General features: G+C 43.3%; 2 protein-coding genes across 4 annotated transcripts; both read right to left on the bottom strand.

Moving 5' to 3' along the window:
• Positions 1-210: 210 nt before the first annotated feature.
• On the bottom strand, positions 211-7096 carry khdc4 (KH domain containing 4, pre-mRNA splicing factor). Of its 3 annotated transcripts, none has more exons than XM_034610324.1 (14): positions 6920-7096; positions 6322-6505; positions 5320-5448; positions 5147-5226; positions 5001-5053; positions 4731-4903; positions 4327-4544; positions 4184-4244; positions 3414-3474; positions 3040-3302; positions 2752-2895; positions 2115-2224; positions 1940-2025; positions 211-986 (listed from the first exon to the last, which is right to left on the bottom strand). In XM_034610324.1, the coding sequence occupies exons 1-14, from the start codon at positions 6946-6948 to the stop codon at positions 754-756; spliced, it is 1824 nt and encodes a 607-aa protein (XP_034466215.1). In that variant the 5' UTR covers positions 6949-7096; the 3' UTR covers positions 211-753. The 3 variants fall into 3 exon arrangements, with proteins under 3 accessions (XP_034466215.1, XP_034466216.1, XP_034466217.1); XM_034610325.1 differs by having other exon boundaries at positions 4333-4544; XM_034610326.1 differs by lacking the exon at positions 211-986 and having other exon boundaries at positions 2115-2196.
• Positions 7097-14660: 7564 nt separating this feature from the next.
• On the bottom strand, positions 14661-16254 carry LOC117776932 (urotensin-2 receptor). The gene has a single exon (XM_034611347.1). The coding sequence runs from the start codon at positions 16252-16254 to the stop codon at positions 15109-15111; it is 1146 nt and encodes a 381-aa protein (XP_034467238.1). The 3' UTR covers positions 14661-15108.
• Between the last annotated feature and the right edge of the window lie 2928 nt (positions 16255-19182).

The raw sequence follows: 19182 nt of genomic DNA, 5'->3' as shown, positions 1-19182 counted from the left end.
CAGAGTTTGAAGTTTCTTCTTAGTCTAAAGTTATAATCCTTGGATAAGTAGTAGTTATATTATGAGTAAGATGCAGTAAGATCGTCACAATGTACTGTATTTTAGCAGGTACAACTGTTTACAGCTACAGATGTGACTGATTGGTTTGTAATGATCCCTTTGCCAAATATGACAGGACAGACTTTCATAGAAAATACACAGAACAAGTTCAAACATGGCAATAAATTAAGTTTATTTCATAAAAGCATGAAACAAATTAATCAGGTTTCCCTACATTTAGTCCGATATGATCTGTACAAAACAACAGAATACGAAGGGATGGTGTCACTGACTTGGACAGAAAAAAGTAAAGGGGCAGAAAAGTAGGAAATATGGGATGAAATGAAAAGTGGTCAGTGATGTACAACATCATCGGGAGGTGAAACTGTTTTTACAAAGACACTCGGCATGGGGTTATCATTCCATTTTAAAAAACCCGAAGCAGAATATCTCATCTGATCATCTATACATCCACAGAATAGTTTGGAGTATCAGTCCGGCAAATAATCATCTTCAAACTATCATGTGTGCAATGAAAAAAAACCTAAACAATAGAATGTCCATTAGGACCCTTAGCACTAAAATAATGCTCAGATCACAGAAGCTTTGAACTGTCATCCATGTGATGAGTGCTGGAAAGAGATGGGCTCAGTTTGGTTGAACGTCCTATAAGACTCTGTAGAAAGCTCTGAGGGAGGTTAGATTTTTCCTGCTTTACGGGGCCATCCAGAAAGGCATCGACTGCTGCTGTGGCTGTGTTTTAGCACGAGGGGGTGGTGGGGGAGGGCAGCGATAGCCCTGTGTCCAGCCTGAGGAGATGGAGGTCGGGGGAACTGCCCCAGGGTTACCTGGCCCTGAGGCTTTAGAGGTGCCGTGGTCTTCCTCTTCATCAGATGAATCCCCAGTGTACGCTACCAAACCAGTTTTTAATCTTTTCACTGCGGGCTCTGAAAGAGGGAGGACACGCAGAAGAGAGGAAAAGGTGGCAGATTTGGGGAGAGAGGGAGAAAGAGAGAGATATGGGGAGAGAGAGAAAAAAAACACAAGAACAGCAGCAGCAGCAAAATGTTTCATATAAAAACACATGAAAGTTAATTATTCCAAACACATTTTGGGAGAAACAAATAGTTAATAGATTTGAATCATAGTGTCAGCAGAGTAGAGGAGGGGGCAGCCATTTGAGAGCAGCCATTGGTTGGTGGGGAGCGACAGTGTTGTCCAATCGAGTGGCAGGACAGCGTCACAGGATGAGTCGTGCCCCACCCCCAATCAGCATCCAGCATGGCCCCAGAGATACATGGAAGAGAAGAAAAACACAGAGAAAAAGAGAAAAACACAAAAACAGGAGAGATTCTCGTTAGTGAGGAAAGCAAACAGACTGCGGACACTCCAGACTGATGATGTCATCAGAACGGGACGGTGGGTTTCGACTAATGAGACAAATGACTGAGCAATGCACAAAAGATGGAGTCATAGCTCCACCTCACTACCTGGAGGTTTCTAGTCACAGCAGCAGAATCCTGGAAGAATCATAAGAAGCATAAGGGCCACTTTGAGGCTTTGTGTGTGTGTGCGTGTGCATGTGCGTGTGTGTGTCTGCATGTAATGCTGCATTTATCTAATCTGCCACAAGAGCAGGGAGGCTCATTATTCAAATCCAAAAGAAAAAGCTTTACTTTTTTTACTTGGGGATTTGCCAACTACATGTGCAATCTCAAGAGAAGCCACTGAACTCCAGACACAGTCGAGCGGCCCGGGAGAGGATTTACATTTTACACTCTGCAGTTCGACATTACGGCTGTGAATAGATCCAGGCTGAGCTTATAAACGAGGGCACAGTCAGGAACTGTGGATTTGGATTTGGTCAGTGATTTGTCAGTCCACAGGATAATGCCCTTACCCATGGGGCCTTGGGGCAGCCTTCTCTCCTCCATCTTGGGTCTCACTCCATTCACAGGCAAAAGTGGTGGAGGCATTAGTTGCCTACTGGAGAACAGAAGACGAGATGGCGTGAGTAAACTATGTCTAATATATTTATGATAAAATATAAGCAAATATCACCACACTCTCAGTACCTGTCCCTCTCACTCGGCGGTCCAGAGGAACTCGGTGGTGGGAGTCCTGCAGTCTCAGGGCTGCCCACTGGGAAGCCTGCACCTAAATTAGTCATATGAATGGGTCCATGCTATGAGCAGAAAAACACAGTCACGATTAGCACATATCCTCGACTAAACCCTGTCCTAACACTATAATCTGTTACAATATACCTATCCCAGCACCAATGTGAAAGAAAAATTGGTCAATGCGAGTTATAGCTTACCACACGTCTGTGATTACACAGATTTCTCCTCATCCACTTTGAAAGATACTTAAAGCTTATCAGAAATAATTGTTTCTCATAACACATAAGTTAACTACTGGGAGTGAAGAGCAAAAGGAAACAGCAGGCCATGCAATCTCAACCACTGTTGACTAAACATGTGAAGAAAGGGTGGAGGAAGATGAAGGATAAACTCCAGACAGTGACTAAAGAGAGCAGCTTCACACAGGAATGACACAACAGCCTGATGAAAGTGAACTGACACAAAACACACTCAGGAAAAAGCGAAGACACAAACAAGAGGCGAAAGGCAAACAAGGGGGAAACAAGATGGAGGAAAAGAAAAGTAGAGGGAAAAATAAAAACAAGGAAAAATGGGAGCCGTTAATCACCTGGTATCCCAGCAGGCCGCTGTCCCTCTCGTCTGGTACCTCCTCTGTGAAGCGTCTTCTCTGTGGTGGGTTGGTGGGGACAGCAGAAGGTGGACCTTTGGGTGGCGCTGCAGCAGACGGAGGATATGGTGCAGGAGGAAGAGTCTGGAAAAACATGAAGCATAATTGATTTTTAGCAAAGTTTCAAAGTTTTATTTATTGTTTTGGTGTGTAGATTTGAATCAGAAATGACTATTATTTATAGAAATACTTTATTTAAAGATGATTGATGTCAGGGCTCACTCTTACCTGCGGCATCATGCTTTGAACGGAAGCAGGGGCAGGAGCTGGAGCAGGGCTGGGGGCTGGAACAGGGCCGGGTGGGAGTGCATATTGGGGAGGCACACCTGTGGGTGCTGCAGGAGGTATGGGAAGGGGGACAGTGTAAGGTGGAGGGACAGGTTGGGGCTGAGGTGGGGGTACAGGCATGGGGTAGACTGGTTGGAATCCAGCAGGGGGGTAGTAAGGAGGCTGAGGAGGCATCCCATTCACCACTGGAGGCTGAGCAAAGCCTGGAGGAGGAAGAAGAGGGAGGCAGAGCATGTCAGGCTTTCTCAATGACAGGAGCAACAGTAACAACTCAAGCCATGAATCCAAACCACAGACAACCAGTTGTTGTGTACCTTGTTGTGTTGGCATCATTGTACTCATTTGATTGAGGAAGCGAGAATATTCTGCATGGACCTGCAAAAGGAAAAATGTAATTCAGGCTTGGAACAAACTGCAGGTAATAATAATAAAGGTAAGACAACTCTTAAAAGATATATGTATTATAGAAAACATATTATAAATATACTGCATAATACTTTGAACTATTATGTTTCAATACAAATGATTTGATGCCCTTCATCATCTCCTCCTGGAAGAAGCACCTCCATCTTTTTGTTGTGATATTTGTTTGTATAGAAAACACCAGCTAATCTCATGGTATAGGATAAACACAAAATGTATACAACTCTCTATAATTCTGATGTGTGCTAATAGGTATTACCATAATGAAACATCTGTAAAAGCTCAGATTAATGACTTTTCTCTTTCTTTCCAGAGTTGGTTCAAGACACTGATAGTTGTCACATTCATGCCTAAGAGTTTGATCAGTCTAGAATATATTAATTGACCATTTGCTAAGTTTTTATGCACCTCTGGAATATTTGTTATGTTTTATTTGGGTGTTATAAACGAACTAAATCTGTTTAAGCAGCAAGAGCCGTGCCACATTTCCAAATAGTTGGAATATCTGCACCCAGCATAACTGTGGTCAGCTGGTCAGTGATGCAGGTCTTCCTCCAGCCAGTAAACAATGGCACTATATGGTACTCCAATTGTTCAGATGTTGTTTAAACAGTGTTTGGAATCACAATTCCAGTTGTAGTGGAAATAGGAGGTTACTCACAGTCTGAAGAAGGTTCTCACACAAGGTTTTGGCTGCTGCGAGTCCTTCTGGTTTAGGATGACTGGAGAGGAAAAGATTGAATTTAGCTCTTGAGAGTATTGCATAAGCGATAAATATGTCCGAAAAGAAAGGTTTAAAATTACCCTGACCTGATGTAGATGTACATGGGTTCAAAGGCCTCTCGTCCAGAGGCAGGCTCCAAACAACCTGACCCCTTTCCTCTGAGGAAGACTTTGGCCCCAGTCTCGGCCTGAATGTGCTGCAGGTACGAACAGCCGGGGCCCTCGACTCGCTCTTTGACCACAAACCCGTGGATAGCGTGCTCCAGTCCCACAAAGACTTTATCTTGAACATAATGCATCTGAAACACAAAGACAACAAAAGTGCACAAATATAACTGTATGCAACATAACATCCACCAACCAAATAGATATGTTGTTTTTGGAAGAAAAAAAACTATTAAATAATTTTTACGGTGAAAACTAACCATGTCATTGCAACATCTTAGTTTATGAAAATTAAAATGACTCAAACAGAGATTCCTTACCCCCGACTGAAAGTGTGGTTTGTGGTGGGAAATGGGAGGCAGCGAGGGTGGAGGCGGGTTATGCTGGTGGTAAACTGTGACCGAACTTGGGGTGAAGGATGAAGAAGATGATGAGGCAGTTGCAGCCTTGACCACACCATTGGTGATTATTTCCTTGATTCTATTAACTGCCCCTGGAAAACAAGGGTAAAAAAAAAATGAATGTAATTACTGTCAACACGAAGACGTAGATCCATTATTGATTAATGATAAGTTTGACAAAATACTGACTGTCCACAAGTTCTCTCGTCTGTCCTTGAACATGGAGATACAGAGGTCGATCTCTGTGTGGAAAGAGCAGTAACAAAGGTATTATTAATAAACAGTAAACAACACGTTTTATCAGTTGCTAAACAAAATGAGGTAAGAGAAGTCACCCTGGTAGAGCTTTGCCTTTCTCCTCTGACGTCATGAAACGCCCTCTGGTTGAAACCGCAGCGCCGCTTACTTTACTGATCTGCACGTGAAAGTACAAAACACATTAATTATGAATTCACAAGCCGACTGATGAACTTAACGCTAAGATAGGATTGAACATGTTGCTGCTGACCTCATCCTGGGTTTGTCCACGCGTCAGGAGATTCCGACAGGTGATCGGGACGTCGTTGATCTCCACCTCGGCTACGACCAGGTCATCTTTGGCTTTCGTTTGCACTGGAGGCTTCCCAACACCCATAATCTGAATGAGGAGCCCAGAGTGGAAATATGTGTCACTCCAAATAAACTGGAGACACTACACTTATATTCAGTACAGAAATATCTGAAGAAAACTTGGAGGCAGGAAAAAGATTTGTGGTGAACTTGCTCATATGAGACTAATATCTTCCCCCAGAATAGAGCTGTCACATATTCTCTAATGTGATTGAACAGGATGAGATGACACTTTGCCACAAAGTACTTGTAGACAGATAGATTCTTGGGCCACAAGATAATGATGACTCTAAAAGTATTTAATCTTGAGCGAGAGAGATGTGCTGATAACTGAGTCCAGATCTCTATCATCGATTTAACTCTTGTGCCAAACTCAAAGGATCTGCTGTTTGTACATTCTAAGCTATTATGGAGTAAAATTTCTCTCAGACTGTAAGCTGTAATTTCTTTAAATGTTGGTATGGGATTGGTGCTCGGTATCGGATGATAAACAAAATCCAGGTATCGGCTCATCTGAAATAAGACAGTCAAAAACATCCCTCTACAGACATACAAAGTTGTTAGATGGATCAGCCCCACAAAATTAATATTGGCCGATTTTTGAAACATTATTAATTAACGGTATGGGGTCTGATATGAGACAAGTTATTATTGTCTCATCATGATATAAGCTCATTTAGCAGTTATTTCTCACACCTAGCAAAAACAAATGCTATTTAATGGAGCAAATCTGTAAAACATCCTACCTACATGAAGGTTGTTGTTCAGTTTATGTTGACACTCATTTATGAAGGTGCTTATCGTACTGATCATATTGGGTGATGTGGTTTGTGATGTGGTTAAACCACATCACACTGACAGGACTGCATCTGTTAAGGTGGTATCTGTTATTGCTCTTTACCTTCTCCGGAGGTCCTGGGGGTCCAATCTGCGAGGGCTTGAGTTTGCCCTTGGCCACCAACATGGCATTAATCTTGGCAGCCACGGCGGCGGCAGCATCCAGAGCCCCGGTGGGTGCCGCCTCAGCCTCCCCCATCCCTCCGGGGCCGGGACCGGGACCGGGCTGGTCCCATTTGCTGCGGCGCCTGAGAAGACAGAAAACAAATATAAGATGAACAGGGAAAAGAAATGAACTTATTTATGATGATGTTTCATGGAGCTAAACCACCTGTCATCAGCTGACCACTGTGTTGTTGTTTGACAGGTTTGACAGGTTTTGACAAAAGTGAGACTGGACTGTGGAGGTTTCACTCATTCAACTCTTTTAATGATTTTTTTGTTTCTTGTGACCACGTGTCTCTGCCCATGAGCAGCAACATGTGGACACACGTGTCCTCTTCTTGTGTAACACGTAAATAAAAGACAACCAACAAGCACCGGAGCCCGGCAGCAGTCCGCCATGATTATATAAACATGCTAACGTCAGCTAGCTAGCCGGGCTAACAGAGAGCAGCTACACGGAGGAGACGGTGAAAAACAGCCCGATGCGACGCACTCACCCGCCGTTATGAGTTCCACAAAATGACATCAAGGTCTTGTCTAACGGGGATTGTCCTCTCAGCGTGAAAGTACAAGCCGAAACCCGTCCAGCAGCCTCCGGACACGTTAGCCAGACTCAGCAGGTTGTGTTGTTTTGGGTGCGAGATTCGTGTCTCGCCGTTTCCGCCTCCGGTTGTTTAACGATGGCGCCTCAAGATGGCGCCAGAAAGCAGCTCATGTTTACTTCCGCCGAGGAGGTCACGTCCCCCCCCCCCCCCCCCCCCCCCCCCGTTTGTTTGTTTGTTTGTTTGTTTGTTTGTTTATAAGTGAGATTATAGAAAAAACAACTGATTGATTACCGTGAAACTTGGGGAAACCATGTGGTGGGGGTCAGGGAAGAGCCCTTTGAATTTTGGTGGGGATCTGAATCAGGGTTTTTATTTTTCTCGTCCTTCAACATTGTGAGGTTGGACGTTTTTCAACATTTCCTCTGTTTACCCCACAGGAGACAACTCACGGATCTTGATCAAATTAAATTAGGCACATTTAGAGAACTGATATCTATGAGCGTGTGAAGTTTGGTGCAGCTTGATTGACTTTAAAGGGATTGATTGTTGGGCCCTTTCTAGTTATGTGGTGCCTCAGAGTAAACTTCACCAGGTGTGGTGGCTGAGTTTGCTGCTGTCTCACCTGCTTCCACATTTCATCACCTCCCCACCACCCTCAGTGAGTTTAGAGGAGCCAGTAAAGTTTCCACTGGAGGAGAAGGAGCTGAGCCCGAGCACATGTCTCCAAACAGGCCTGCACGTTGAGTCAAGGTAGGTTTTTATCTAAAAGCTTCACAGGAACTTTAAAAGATGTGTCAGGATGTTTTTTTTATTTTTTATTTATTCGTTCTGGGTTTCCTGTCTATTTTTTAACTTCGTTTTCCACCTTTTGTGTCACTGAAATACGCAAACATTCATTTGTCCGTCAGGTTTCAATAGCACCATGCTCTGAAATCCTGACTCATGATTTCCCTGTGTATGGGGCCGGCTGATATGGCCAAAAATTATATCACATTATTATTTCTGTTTAGTTTTAGACTGTTTAGTTTGAGACTTGATGATTTTTGCTCCTTAGTGAAGTGGTTTTAAACTCTTCTCCACGAACAGTAAAGCATTTAATAACTCTGAGGTCGATCAATTATGTGTTGTACCTCCGCACAGTGTTTTCACAGTGCATAAGCAAAATATCAATATCGATCTTTGTTATATTGCAATTGATTAAAATTATATATTGATAATTATTGATATTGTTTTATTTCTGAGCCTTAATTAAATATAAGCAAGAAAATGTGCAGATCATACACAATTTAAAAAATCTCCAATGGACGTCTTTCTGTCATGATGAGCAGCAGCATGTTGACTGACAGGACAGTAGATATATTTGTGTCCGGTGTAGCTCATTGTCATAGTTACAACACTACGAAGTCAACAACTAATATGGATGAATTCTAATATGATCTACAGTTTGAGTGTTTCTGCAAACATCACCTGTTGCTGGCATATTTCTTCTCTTTATTTGAGGTTCTAACAGGAATTACATATGTTTTAACTTCAAAATGGGCACAGAACCATTTTTGTCTTAGTTTTAAACCTCATCAAAACACAAGAAACATCTGAACTCGCACCGAAACAGGAAAGTTTAATAAAATAAGAATAAAATAAAAACAAAAACATACACTCACATCACCAGGCTTATGTAATTACATTCATATCACCATGATATCACCAATATTCTGTATTCAATTCCAATGTGATATATCTTGAATATGACCAACTTCAGCTCAGAGGGGTCACTCATGTCCATCGCTGTTGCCATATTTGTTTCCTGGCATTTTAATGTAGCTTGCTTTCTAATCTGTCAGGAGCATGGACGCCTCTCAATCTATCAATCTGAACATGGCTGCAGGTTGTCACATCTGTAATCTTATACTTGGGAATCGACCTAAACCCAGAAGGAGGATGAGCCCAACGTCATGTTCATAGACAGACCAAAGCATCCCAGTGTGTTCTGATGCGCTGGGTTTACTCCGAGTCAGCCCGGCAGGTACAGGTGTTCAGTTACTGACCACCCAGGAGCCCAGGGACACGGCCAGTGGGTGCAGGTTTACTGTGGAAGGTGAGAACGCTGTGTGGGGGTGACATGGAGCAACAGATTCAACAACCAGCAGCAGCAGCAAGGCCCATAGTGGAGGTTCTTTTGTCCTGCGTCCTGGGTGATGAAAGCAGTCTGCAGAACTCTGCTGTTTTCAGTTTGATCAGGATCAAGCTCCATGTCATGTGAACATTAGAGGAAATGGTTTGTTTCAAAAGGGTCAGTATTAGTTTCAGATCACAACACTGGTTTTGTTTACGTTCATCTATTAGGACTGGGGATATTTTTACTTTGTTTTTAAAATTCAAACCTGAAGGTCATGGTTTATTTTTGTCCTGCTACAGAAATCTATTTAAAGTTTGCTATTTTTTTTTACTGAGGTAGTTGACTCAAGAACGTCATTTTCAAGAAACAGTCTGTCAAAAATAGAAGCATAATAATCTTTACCAAAAAAAAATTGGGCAATTGAACATTTGATACAAGCTAAAAATAGATTATATACACTTTAATCTACCATATGTGGGGGAAAAAGTCAGTACTCCTATTTTCTGTCCAGATACAGTATTTGCTATTTACCGCGTGGACCAGAGCTCATTCTTGCGGTGTTGACCCCTGGGGATGGGAGGCGTCCTCCCATGGGGACACTGTTACCAGGATGGGTCAGTTACTGAGCCACCTGAGCTGGATGTACAGACAAGAGGGAGAACGTGTCGTGTAACGAAGATACGGGGGAACAAGTGCAGCCATTTTATAGCTGTTACTAACCACTGCTGATAAAATCTTCAAGTACGTGGCATCATGTTTGTATCATGACAACAGTGACCAAAAGGTTAACTTGGCACATACATAATGAATAGATGAAGGTCCACAATGAGCTCTGGGCACAAACAAACTGTCCACATTCATTCCAGTGGACAAAAAATAGATCTAGTAACTAGTTTGTGTTACAGGCTTGGTTCAGTAGATTGTTCTGTTTGTGGGTCGTAGCTCCTGTTTTATCAGGGAGGATACAACTCTGCTGTTTACCAACATTAAGTAACAAGAAAATAAGACTTTCACAAACGCAGAGGAGGTCACGTTCATGGACATGGTCTTTTGTCTGATGAAGCATTTTCATAAGCCTGAATACGAGCTTATTATACAAAACCAGAAATAGTTTATTCCTTTTATTAGTGATGTGGCTTCTGTGAGGAAATGAAGGAGAGGAATGCTCAGCAGGGGCAAATAAGAGTTTGGTTGCTAACACAGACGGTGTCAGTCTCACCTGCAGGTGGCTGTCTAGTTCTGTTAGACTTCAGTGTTCACTCCTCAACCGCTCACACAGACTGTGACCCTGCTGGGATCTTTTTTACCCGTTGAGTTAAACAGGTTCATACTTAAAGTCTTGACTTCACTAGATTTAATTTAACTCTTTACTTTTAACACCACTTAATGAAATCTCTCATAGCTGTGTTTGAAATGCACCTTTTACACAGCAAGGAGACACAACATCATAAATACAGACTGTCTTTTTTTGTATGCATTAGAGGGTTTCAACTACAATAATTTTTTTACAATTAGAACATTTAGTCTGCTGATAATGTTCCTGATTCATTCTTTAATCCCCCATAATGAGAAAATAATGCTCATTTACATTTTCTAATATCCAAGGTTTTGTCTTTAGATATCTTGTTTTGTCTGACCAACTGTCCATAGCTCCAAATATTCAGTAGTGGAACCAATGTTGGGTAATTGTTCATGAGAAATAGCTGAAACTATCAACCAATTATTTCTGAAAATACTCTCAACTAATCGATTGATGGATTCATCATTTCAGCACTAATACATAAAAGGCAACCCAAGCTTTTGTTGTAATGTGGACCAGTGTCATGGTATTGGGTACTGTCCCTCCTCAGCCATGATCCCCCTGCATGAACACAGCGTGGCGCTCGGATGAGTGAAGTGTCAGGAGGTCAGAGGTCAGGGGAGCTGTGAGGCCGGAGCTGACAGGGATGACTGTTTACGGGCAGAGTGCTGCCAGGAGGAGGAGGCCGCGCAGCACAGACACACGGTGAAACACAGCGAGAGGGCCAGACGCGCCATATTTACTGTCTTTCCTAGTAAGAGCTCAAGTGCGAACCCGTAATGTGTATGTCGGTTGATGTAACCTCCGGCCTTCAAGGCACACACGCCTGGGTCTGGCCTGATCCTGGCGGCTGACACCGAGGTGTAAAGTCAGGGGACGTGATGGGAAGGAGGGCGCCTCACAGTGGGGTTACCATGGACTGAACAAAGAGACACTGTGAGCTCCTGGGTTTCAGAGTTTGCTGTCAAACCAGCAATTACAAGCAGTTTTTTTTTTTAAGGCCGTGTTGACTACATGCGTGGGTATCATGAAGTCTATTGATTTAGTGCCTTTGATAGATGCTGCTGTGATGTCGCAGATGTTGAAATCTGGAATTCTATCAAGAGTTTCCGTCATTCATAATCCTCAAGCGTCTGGTGAATTAACTTCATATATGGTGAGAGGACCATGCAGAGGAATGAGAGTGTAGGCGAGGCAGAGAGTGTGGAGGCGACAGAAAATGATTGAGAGAGGGAAAACAGATGGGGAGATTGAATTTTAGAGGAGGGCAGGCGGAGGCAGCGTGCTAGGGGAATCTTTTTTTTGTGTGTGTGTGCGTATGTCTGGAGAGAATGGGAGCCTCTTATACACCTCACAGCGTGAATCTGGCCCGGGCTGCGGCCTCGTCTCGTCTACACAGCGGGATGCTTTCCTGAGCGGGCTGCCCATGGGAGGGGCACCTGCAGGAGCCTCAAACACTGGTCAAGAGGGAGAGCCTGACGGGCGGGGCGAGGGGGTGCAGGCATGGAAAGATGCGTGCTGGTTCCAGGAAACGGACATGTGCTGGGACTTATGAAATCCTCAGGTAGAACACACAGGGATGTTCCCCGAAAGAAAATATGGGGCATTGTGTTTTCCCCGTGGACACTGCCTGCAATCGCAGGATGAAATCAGAAGCTTCTGTCGCACACGAGGACAAAAGTTATGATTGGAGCAAGTCGGCCGGCGCTGGCAACTACTAACACAAACAACACAAGGTTTATAGATCGGCCGGTCTGCCAACTGAGACAATATTTTCCATCCATTTGGTTGGGTTGACCAAACACCGTGTATTTGTAGTTTATCAAACGCGCAGTCATCCCAGCCGACCTGAGGGAAGACTTAATCATCTGATATATTGAGTTTGAGAAGACACCCAGAACCTGTCCACTGTGAAGACGCAGAAAATCGAACAACAAGCTCTCTGTGCTTTAATATCCACGCCACCGCTGCACAATGTCTTTTTTGGACAAGTTTCATCTTTACACAAGCTGCACCCTCCATCTTCTCTGTCATTGTGGTATGAACCCAGGGGTCCCAAACTCACCAGATCTCATATGAGGCCTGGTGATTTGAGCTGTAAATGGAACTCGCTCCTTGTCTGCAAGAAATTCCTTTCAAACGGACAAATGTGCTGAGAGGGCCTCGCTGTCTGTGAAATGTGGATGGCTATTGCATTAAGTTCACAACAGAGGGCGCCCCCTGTGGTGTGTGACCGCACAGGGCTCCGGGTAATAACTGCACTGGGAACATTATGCTCAGACGTATCCAGGCCAGGTAAATGGAAACACATGGCAGGCAGCATTGGCTGTGGAAGGGCCCTATACAGCCTCAGAATTAATGGAATCACAGAAGAGAAAATGTCCCGAGCTCCTTTAACAAATACCTTCGGTACGTGTTTCTTTAACCCTGTCTGTATATCACCAGTGCAGTGCAGCCCTGTTGGGTGTCCCAGCTTCTCCTGCAGCCCTTAGCTGTTCTTCTCCTCTGTGAATCTTCCTGCACGTGTTCACTTTATGCACAAATAAATGAACCCAAACTCAAACTTTGTTTTCCTCAAGTATTTCGAGGCTCATTTTACGTCACATTTAACATGAAATCACTTTGATAAGTGAATACCTGGGGTTTATGTTCTCACACAAGTTACTGAACGTCAAGTTCAAACACAGTTAAGCACAGTTAATGGAGCGTAATGGGATTCTGTGTCATAGTGACAAAGAGAACAACGCCCACATATTTCACTTGAGGCCAACTCTGAACAACCAGTGATGAAATTAAAAATTTAGTCGATCCGTGCTGCCTCTTTTGTGTAAACATTTCTTAGAGCTCTGGTAAATTGTCTTTGCATAATTTGACGCTTTAGTTTTGCATTAACGACATAAGCTACATTAGATATTTTGTAAAAACATTAGAGCCTGGTCGAAGATTTCAGTTGATTCACAGATATATCGTATCAGAGTGTGTTGAAATATGTCAACATGAAACTTTAAAGAATAAATGATGCAGAAAAGACATTTAACTTAAACAGATGTATTTATTTTCTCTTAATTCAAGTTCTTTATATTTGTTTGTATTTATGTTCTCTTTTTATTTATAGTTATTCATAATATGTTTTATGGTTTAACTGTAAAATATCAAGCCTCTGTTACATTTCTCTGCCAAAATAGTTCGAAAATGTTGTCTGAGCAATCATTTTTATGTTTATATAATATAATCTGCTGATAAACCGATATCAGAACTTTTCTACACCTTAACATTGGTTGGCGGTTTACCCAAAATCAGTCGGGCTCTAAAAGAAATCCCTTTTTTTCACAGTGCATCACATGGAAAATCACAATCAGGACCTTAAACCCAGACGCCTCAAGTATACCCCCCTCACACACCAGCCTGATACCCCCCCACCGATTTTGTCCCATCTTCCCATCCCTCTATGTCAAACACCAGTATTTGCTCATCTGCGTCAAAGAGCAGCAGGGTTTGTGATACAGTACAGTGCAGCCTTTGAGTCAGACAGGCAGACACAGACTGTTGCTACAGGGATACACACAGAAACAGACACACAAGAGCTGGGAAGATCCTCTTGAGCTGCTAACACACACACACACACACACACACACACACACACACACACACACACACACACACACACACACACAGAAGTATGAATGCAACTTACAAGACGTCCCTATTTAGATATCTTGTTCTTTTGTGCACGGCCAAACTGTAGTTAAAGATCCAGCAACACATTGTATTACAGAAAGCATAGTTTTTATTCAAGGCTGTATATTATGCATTATTATAAACATCAGTTACAGTCAACACAAGGCGAGGCCATGTAAAACACCATTCATAATAATAACTAAACTGGCAAACCCAACATGCAGGTCGTGATAATATAAACTTATATTGTTTTATATGAGTCAGTCGAAGCGAACCAAGATTGTTGACCTGCTCCAACATGTGTCAACAAACTGGTGTCTCAACAAGGTCCGGACCAGTTACAACCAGTCGTTCTCTGATTGTTCTCTGAAAATGAGCAGAAGTGCGTCACGGCTTTACTGGAAATGCTTGTGCATGTGCAACATATGACATAATCTGTCCTTTTAATATTTTGTAGCACCGATTTGCTTGAAGGACAACAAATCTATTTACAAACTAAAAAATCCTCTCTATTCTTAGATCTTTCAGTTTAGGGTTAAATGATGTTAAATTATTGTAGTGTCCACTTATGTAAAAAGTGACATTTCCATAGTCACAAGTATAATCTCAATAAGACATTTAAAACCAAATGATCAACATGTAAGTTTACAGCAAGTTGAGACATTATTTGATATGAACACCGATGTTTTTGAAAAGATAGGTGACACACTGAGATTGTCGTCTTTTGCTGGTAAAACCCATCTAATCTCCAAATAGGAAATATTGTCTACTTGTAAAGCTTTTATGCACTGGCAAACAAAACAAAGATAGTTAACATTTAATCTCTTAATAGAATATTTATTTCTGTTCACAAAGCATTTTACAAAGTGCTATCATTTGCTTGGTATCATTGTTTCCTTGGCTGATTCTAAATCAATCGTCTTTGCACTAATAAATTCATAAAGCCTTTGTGTACATCACCTTTTCACACATTTGCATACTGGTAAACACACGTACACACTCACATTATTATCTGTGCCGTCGACACACTGAGTCACTGACATCACACTACTGCAGTGGACTGCTCTTGCGGCAGAGCTGATTTGCTGATGTCAGCGTCTGCCTGTTGCGTCTTCGCTTTCCTGTCAATAGTGTGTAGAAGAACGGATTCACACAAGAGTTTCCATAGGTCAGCCCCGTCAGGATGCGATTCACTGTCACCTGCGTCCCCACCGGGACTGTCCGCAGCATGTCGGGCTGGTACAGTGGCAGCAGCTGCCAGATCCAGAAAGGGAGAAAACAGGCCCAAAAGGCCAGAACGATACCCAGGATGAGGAGCAGGACTTTGGGTTTGGGAGCACGGGCAGGACAAGCAGTGCTGCTCGCAGTGGCCCAGGCCGGCCTGGTCTGAGACACCCAGTACCGCCGGCCCAGGGTGGCATAGAGGGCTCCGATGGCCAGCCCAGGCCCGAGGATGCTGGTGCAGAACAACACACTCAGATAGGCTTTGGAGCTCTGCTCGTCCCACGCCGGCACACACAGCTGGCCCTCCTGGTTCTCCCCGTCCTCCAGGTGCAGGGTGATCATCATGGGCAGACTCAGAGCCACGGCCAGCCCCCAGGCCAGGCCCACACGCAGCAGGCCGGAGGAGTTGGAGGAGGAGGTGTGCAAGGGGTGAGCCACAGCCCGGTAGCGGTCCAGACTCATGGCGGTGAGAGTGAAGATGGAGGCGTGCATGGTGAGGAGGTCCAGGCTCAGGAGGAGGCGGCAGCCCGGCTCACCAAAGGCCCAGCCAGACGCCAGGCTGTCGTACACGATGAAGGGGGCGGTGAAAAGGTAGAGCAGGTCGGCAAGGGCGAGGCTCAGCACCTGGAGGTGAAGAGAGGTGGAGGAGGAAGAAGAAGACGAGATGGGGGAGGTGGAGGGGGAGGAGGCGTTGGCGAGGCAGAATGGTATAGGTACTCTCATCAGGCAGCAGGATGGCCCTGCTGCGCGTCTTCTCTTGCTCCTCCTGCGCCTCAGAAGGAGGCCTAACGTGTACAGGTTTCCTGTGATACCCAGCAAGGAGAGGAGGGAGAGGAGGGAGCAGAAGAGAGCGGTGGATGCCAGGCTGGGTGATGGAGAGAGGGAGGGAGACGGGGAAGGTATAGAGACATTGGGGGTGATGGGGAAGGTGTATGGGGAGGGTGGAGGCAAAGAACCTGAGAAGTCCATAATGTGGAGTTTTTAAAGTTATAAGGAACGTAGCGATGGAGTTTAAAGCTCAATCTGTTTCAGATGCAGTTTCAGCAGAGAGAGAAAGGAGAGGAAAGAAAGAAAGAGAAGAGAAAAAGGTGGAGAGGACAACAAAGGGATCATTTGTTAGTTTTATCACTATTTTCCACTTTGTCGTATTTTCTGGAGATTTTATTTATTTGACACAAGGATGAAGGAAACTGATGCTTTGAGATTACTGACCTGTGATTTATGTGCAGTATATTTGGTGACACCAGATAAAGTAAATACAGTCGTATAAACATGTAGAAATGAACAATGTCAGCGAAACCAGGGATGGTTTATGTTTGAGCAGAAACCTGTCCTGGCTGCCACAGCCTTCACACTTTTATAGTTTAACAAGGAGCCGAGCGAGGCTGTTCGGGTTCTAGTAAAATAATTGGATTTTCAGAGTAGGAGGGCTCGGTTGGAAGGTTGTAAATCTGGACTCAAACCTCCCAAAGGCTGGTTCCTCCTTAGGTCAGCCACTGGGCAACAATTAGTCTAAGTGGGACACCAAGATGTCGTAAGACTAACATGGCCCAAAAGTCGGTTTGTCAAGTTTTACTTTACCTTTCTTTGGTTTGTTGTTTGGATGTGGATCTGTGACTCTATCCTGGAGCTGTCATGCAGTTTAGTCATAAGAACAAACTGAAATTGATCCATTTAAACTTTGCTGCTCCAGAAGAAGAGACAATATGTTGTACCTTATCTTTTCTGACATTGTTCTGTGACACGAGTCTAATAGTTTTCGTCCATGACGGATGGTTTTCTGCAGTAATGTTATCTGCAGCGACATCAAAGTGGACGCAGGGAGTCTGACAGGAACGGCCTGTATGACACATGGTGGCCCCCGGCGGCTCCGGGGTTAAGAGCTCCTGTTGAACTGTGGAGGCGCAGCTGATCCCCTGCGGTGCTGCGCGCCTCCATACGTTACCGGCTCCCCTTTAAATAACAGACTTATATTCATGACAAGACCCTTTGAAGCTGGGAGTCGGTGCAGAGGAGGATTTTCCTTTATTTAGATTTATTCAGCTGAATTCTTCTAATAATAAACGGTGGGATTGTCTTTGATCCAAATGGGTAAACGTGTTTATCTATGCACTTTTAAAATGAATAAATATTTTTAACAAAAGCCTACAATCCCAAAAAGTGAAATAACTCCTAAGTAAAATGAGTCATATTTGATTACACACATTTAAAGACCTCACTGTTAGAAATTAAATTGAAGGTCACTTCAAATATTAAGCCAATATATGGATCCACACACTTTGTATGCCTTGAGAATATTGGTTCATAGTCTACATCACGTTATAACTTGTATTGAGATATGTCAAAATATTATAAGCAACTATTGCAAAACGTTGCTATAATTTGAGGCCTATGTCAACGCTTATGAAAAAGAATATATGCATAGGCCTATGATCCACACAGTATTTATGTAGAACTATAACCATTGATTCACCATATTTGTTTTTTCTTTAACTTACCCTAGAACAGCTTCATCCCAGATGCTGCTGTAGAAATAATGTTCCATGCATTTGTTCGGAGAAAAAGTTCCATTTCCATTTTCAAACGCTCATGCTTTGTTGAGAAACCCCTCGGACCTCTTCAGGCACAAAGTTAGGATGATCGGTTGTCTTCAGCAGGAGGAGGTGATGAAGTCGGAAGGTGATAATCTTCCTCAGAACTTTCGGTGATCTGATCTCCGCTGTGTGTCCCGTCCCGTCCTCAGTGCAGCTCTGCCTCCTCGGCTCAGGGTTGGATGTGTCTGAGTCGACGGGAGAGGGGTGAGTGTGAGGGGGGAGAAAGTGGGTGGGATGGGATGCTGAGGGAGGGGGTCTCATCCCGCACCGGACTGATTAATAATTTTAAGTTGTGTTGGCCTGATCTGGGGTCCAGGGCACCCCCACAGAGTGAGTTAAATGTTTATTTTTTTCCATTTGTTGAAAGCACCGCAGCAACAGAATATATAACAATATCCTTCCAAATTATAGATTTCACTCTCCAACAATTAATAATGGTAAGAAATATATTGGAACCGTCTATTTTGGCCTTTGTGGTGAAAATGAGTTTGAGAACTTCTGAGAATCGACGTGGATGACAAACAGGTTCCTGTCAGAAAACATCCTCTTTTGCATAATTGCTGTTTTCTCATTTCAGTTGCTTCTGAATTATGACTGAAAATGGCCACAGCTGTGCTGAATAATGGAATATGAATTTAAAACAGATTAAGTTCATATTTATGTCTGTTTTTATATATATTTATATTTTATAGCTACATTTAGGGGGATTTACAGTAAGGTTTTATCACGGTGTTTGAAGACTCTCTAATGGTTCCAATACCTTTTTAACCAGACATAAATCTCGCACGGCCGAGACTTTCCACGAAAGTCGAGAACCGACCATAAATGGTATCACAACATCATATTCTGGCAAATAATCAGATGCTGTATAAGTCCGATATGTTCACAGCAGTAAGGTTTAAAAGTGACCAATTTATTGTGATGGAATTATGAAACCAGGGTGTTTAAAAATATGAAGCGAGGGAACAAGGTTTATTCAGTAATAACACTGTTGATGCACTTCAAAGGGCTGTAATGATGATTTATATTAAAACAAGCGACTGTAGTGAAGAAGCAAAACTGTAAAATGCAAAACTAAAAGAAAAGGCTTCATGGTTTCCTTGTTTTTACAACTGACTTATACAATTTATTTCAATTTTTAATCCTGTTACAAAGCAGTTGGCAAAACGAAACCGAATTTATTATACAAAAAGAATGTGAGCATTACACGAGTCTCAGTGATAACAGCACATCAGTGAGTGTGAGAGGTGAAGACCTGGGCGGCTCCATCAGTGGCACAATGATAAGTGAGCTGAGGTTTCAT

The sequence above is a fragment of the Hippoglossus hippoglossus genome, chromosome 16 (genome assembly GCF_009819705.1).
Source record: "Hippoglossus hippoglossus isolate fHipHip1 chromosome 16, fHipHip1.pri, whole genome shotgun sequence".
NCBI classification, from domain to species: Eukaryota; Metazoa; Chordata; class Actinopteri; order Pleuronectiformes; family Pleuronectidae; genus Hippoglossus; species Hippoglossus hippoglossus.
Note: the sequence above shows the minus strand (reverse complement) of the source record. Positions and strands in the feature narration are given on the sequence as shown.

Bases quoted from the DNA above. Each gene is read 5' to 3' on its own strand.
- khdc4 (XM_034610324.1), bottom strand. From the start codon at position 6,948: ATGTCATTTTGTGGAACTCATAACGGCGG. The intron at 5,449-6,321 runs GTAAAGAGCAAT...CTCCTCATTCAG, and splicing joins CCCCAGGACCTCCGGAGAAG to ATTATGGGTGTTGGGAAGCC. The intron at 4,545-4,730 runs GTAAGGAATCTC...TTTGTGTTTCAG, and splicing joins AACCACACTTTCAGTCGGGG to ATGCATTATGTTCAAGATAA.
- LOC117776932 (XM_034611347.1), bottom strand. From the start codon at position 16,254: ATGGACTTCTCAGGTTCTTTGCCTCCACCCTCCCCATACACCTTCCCC.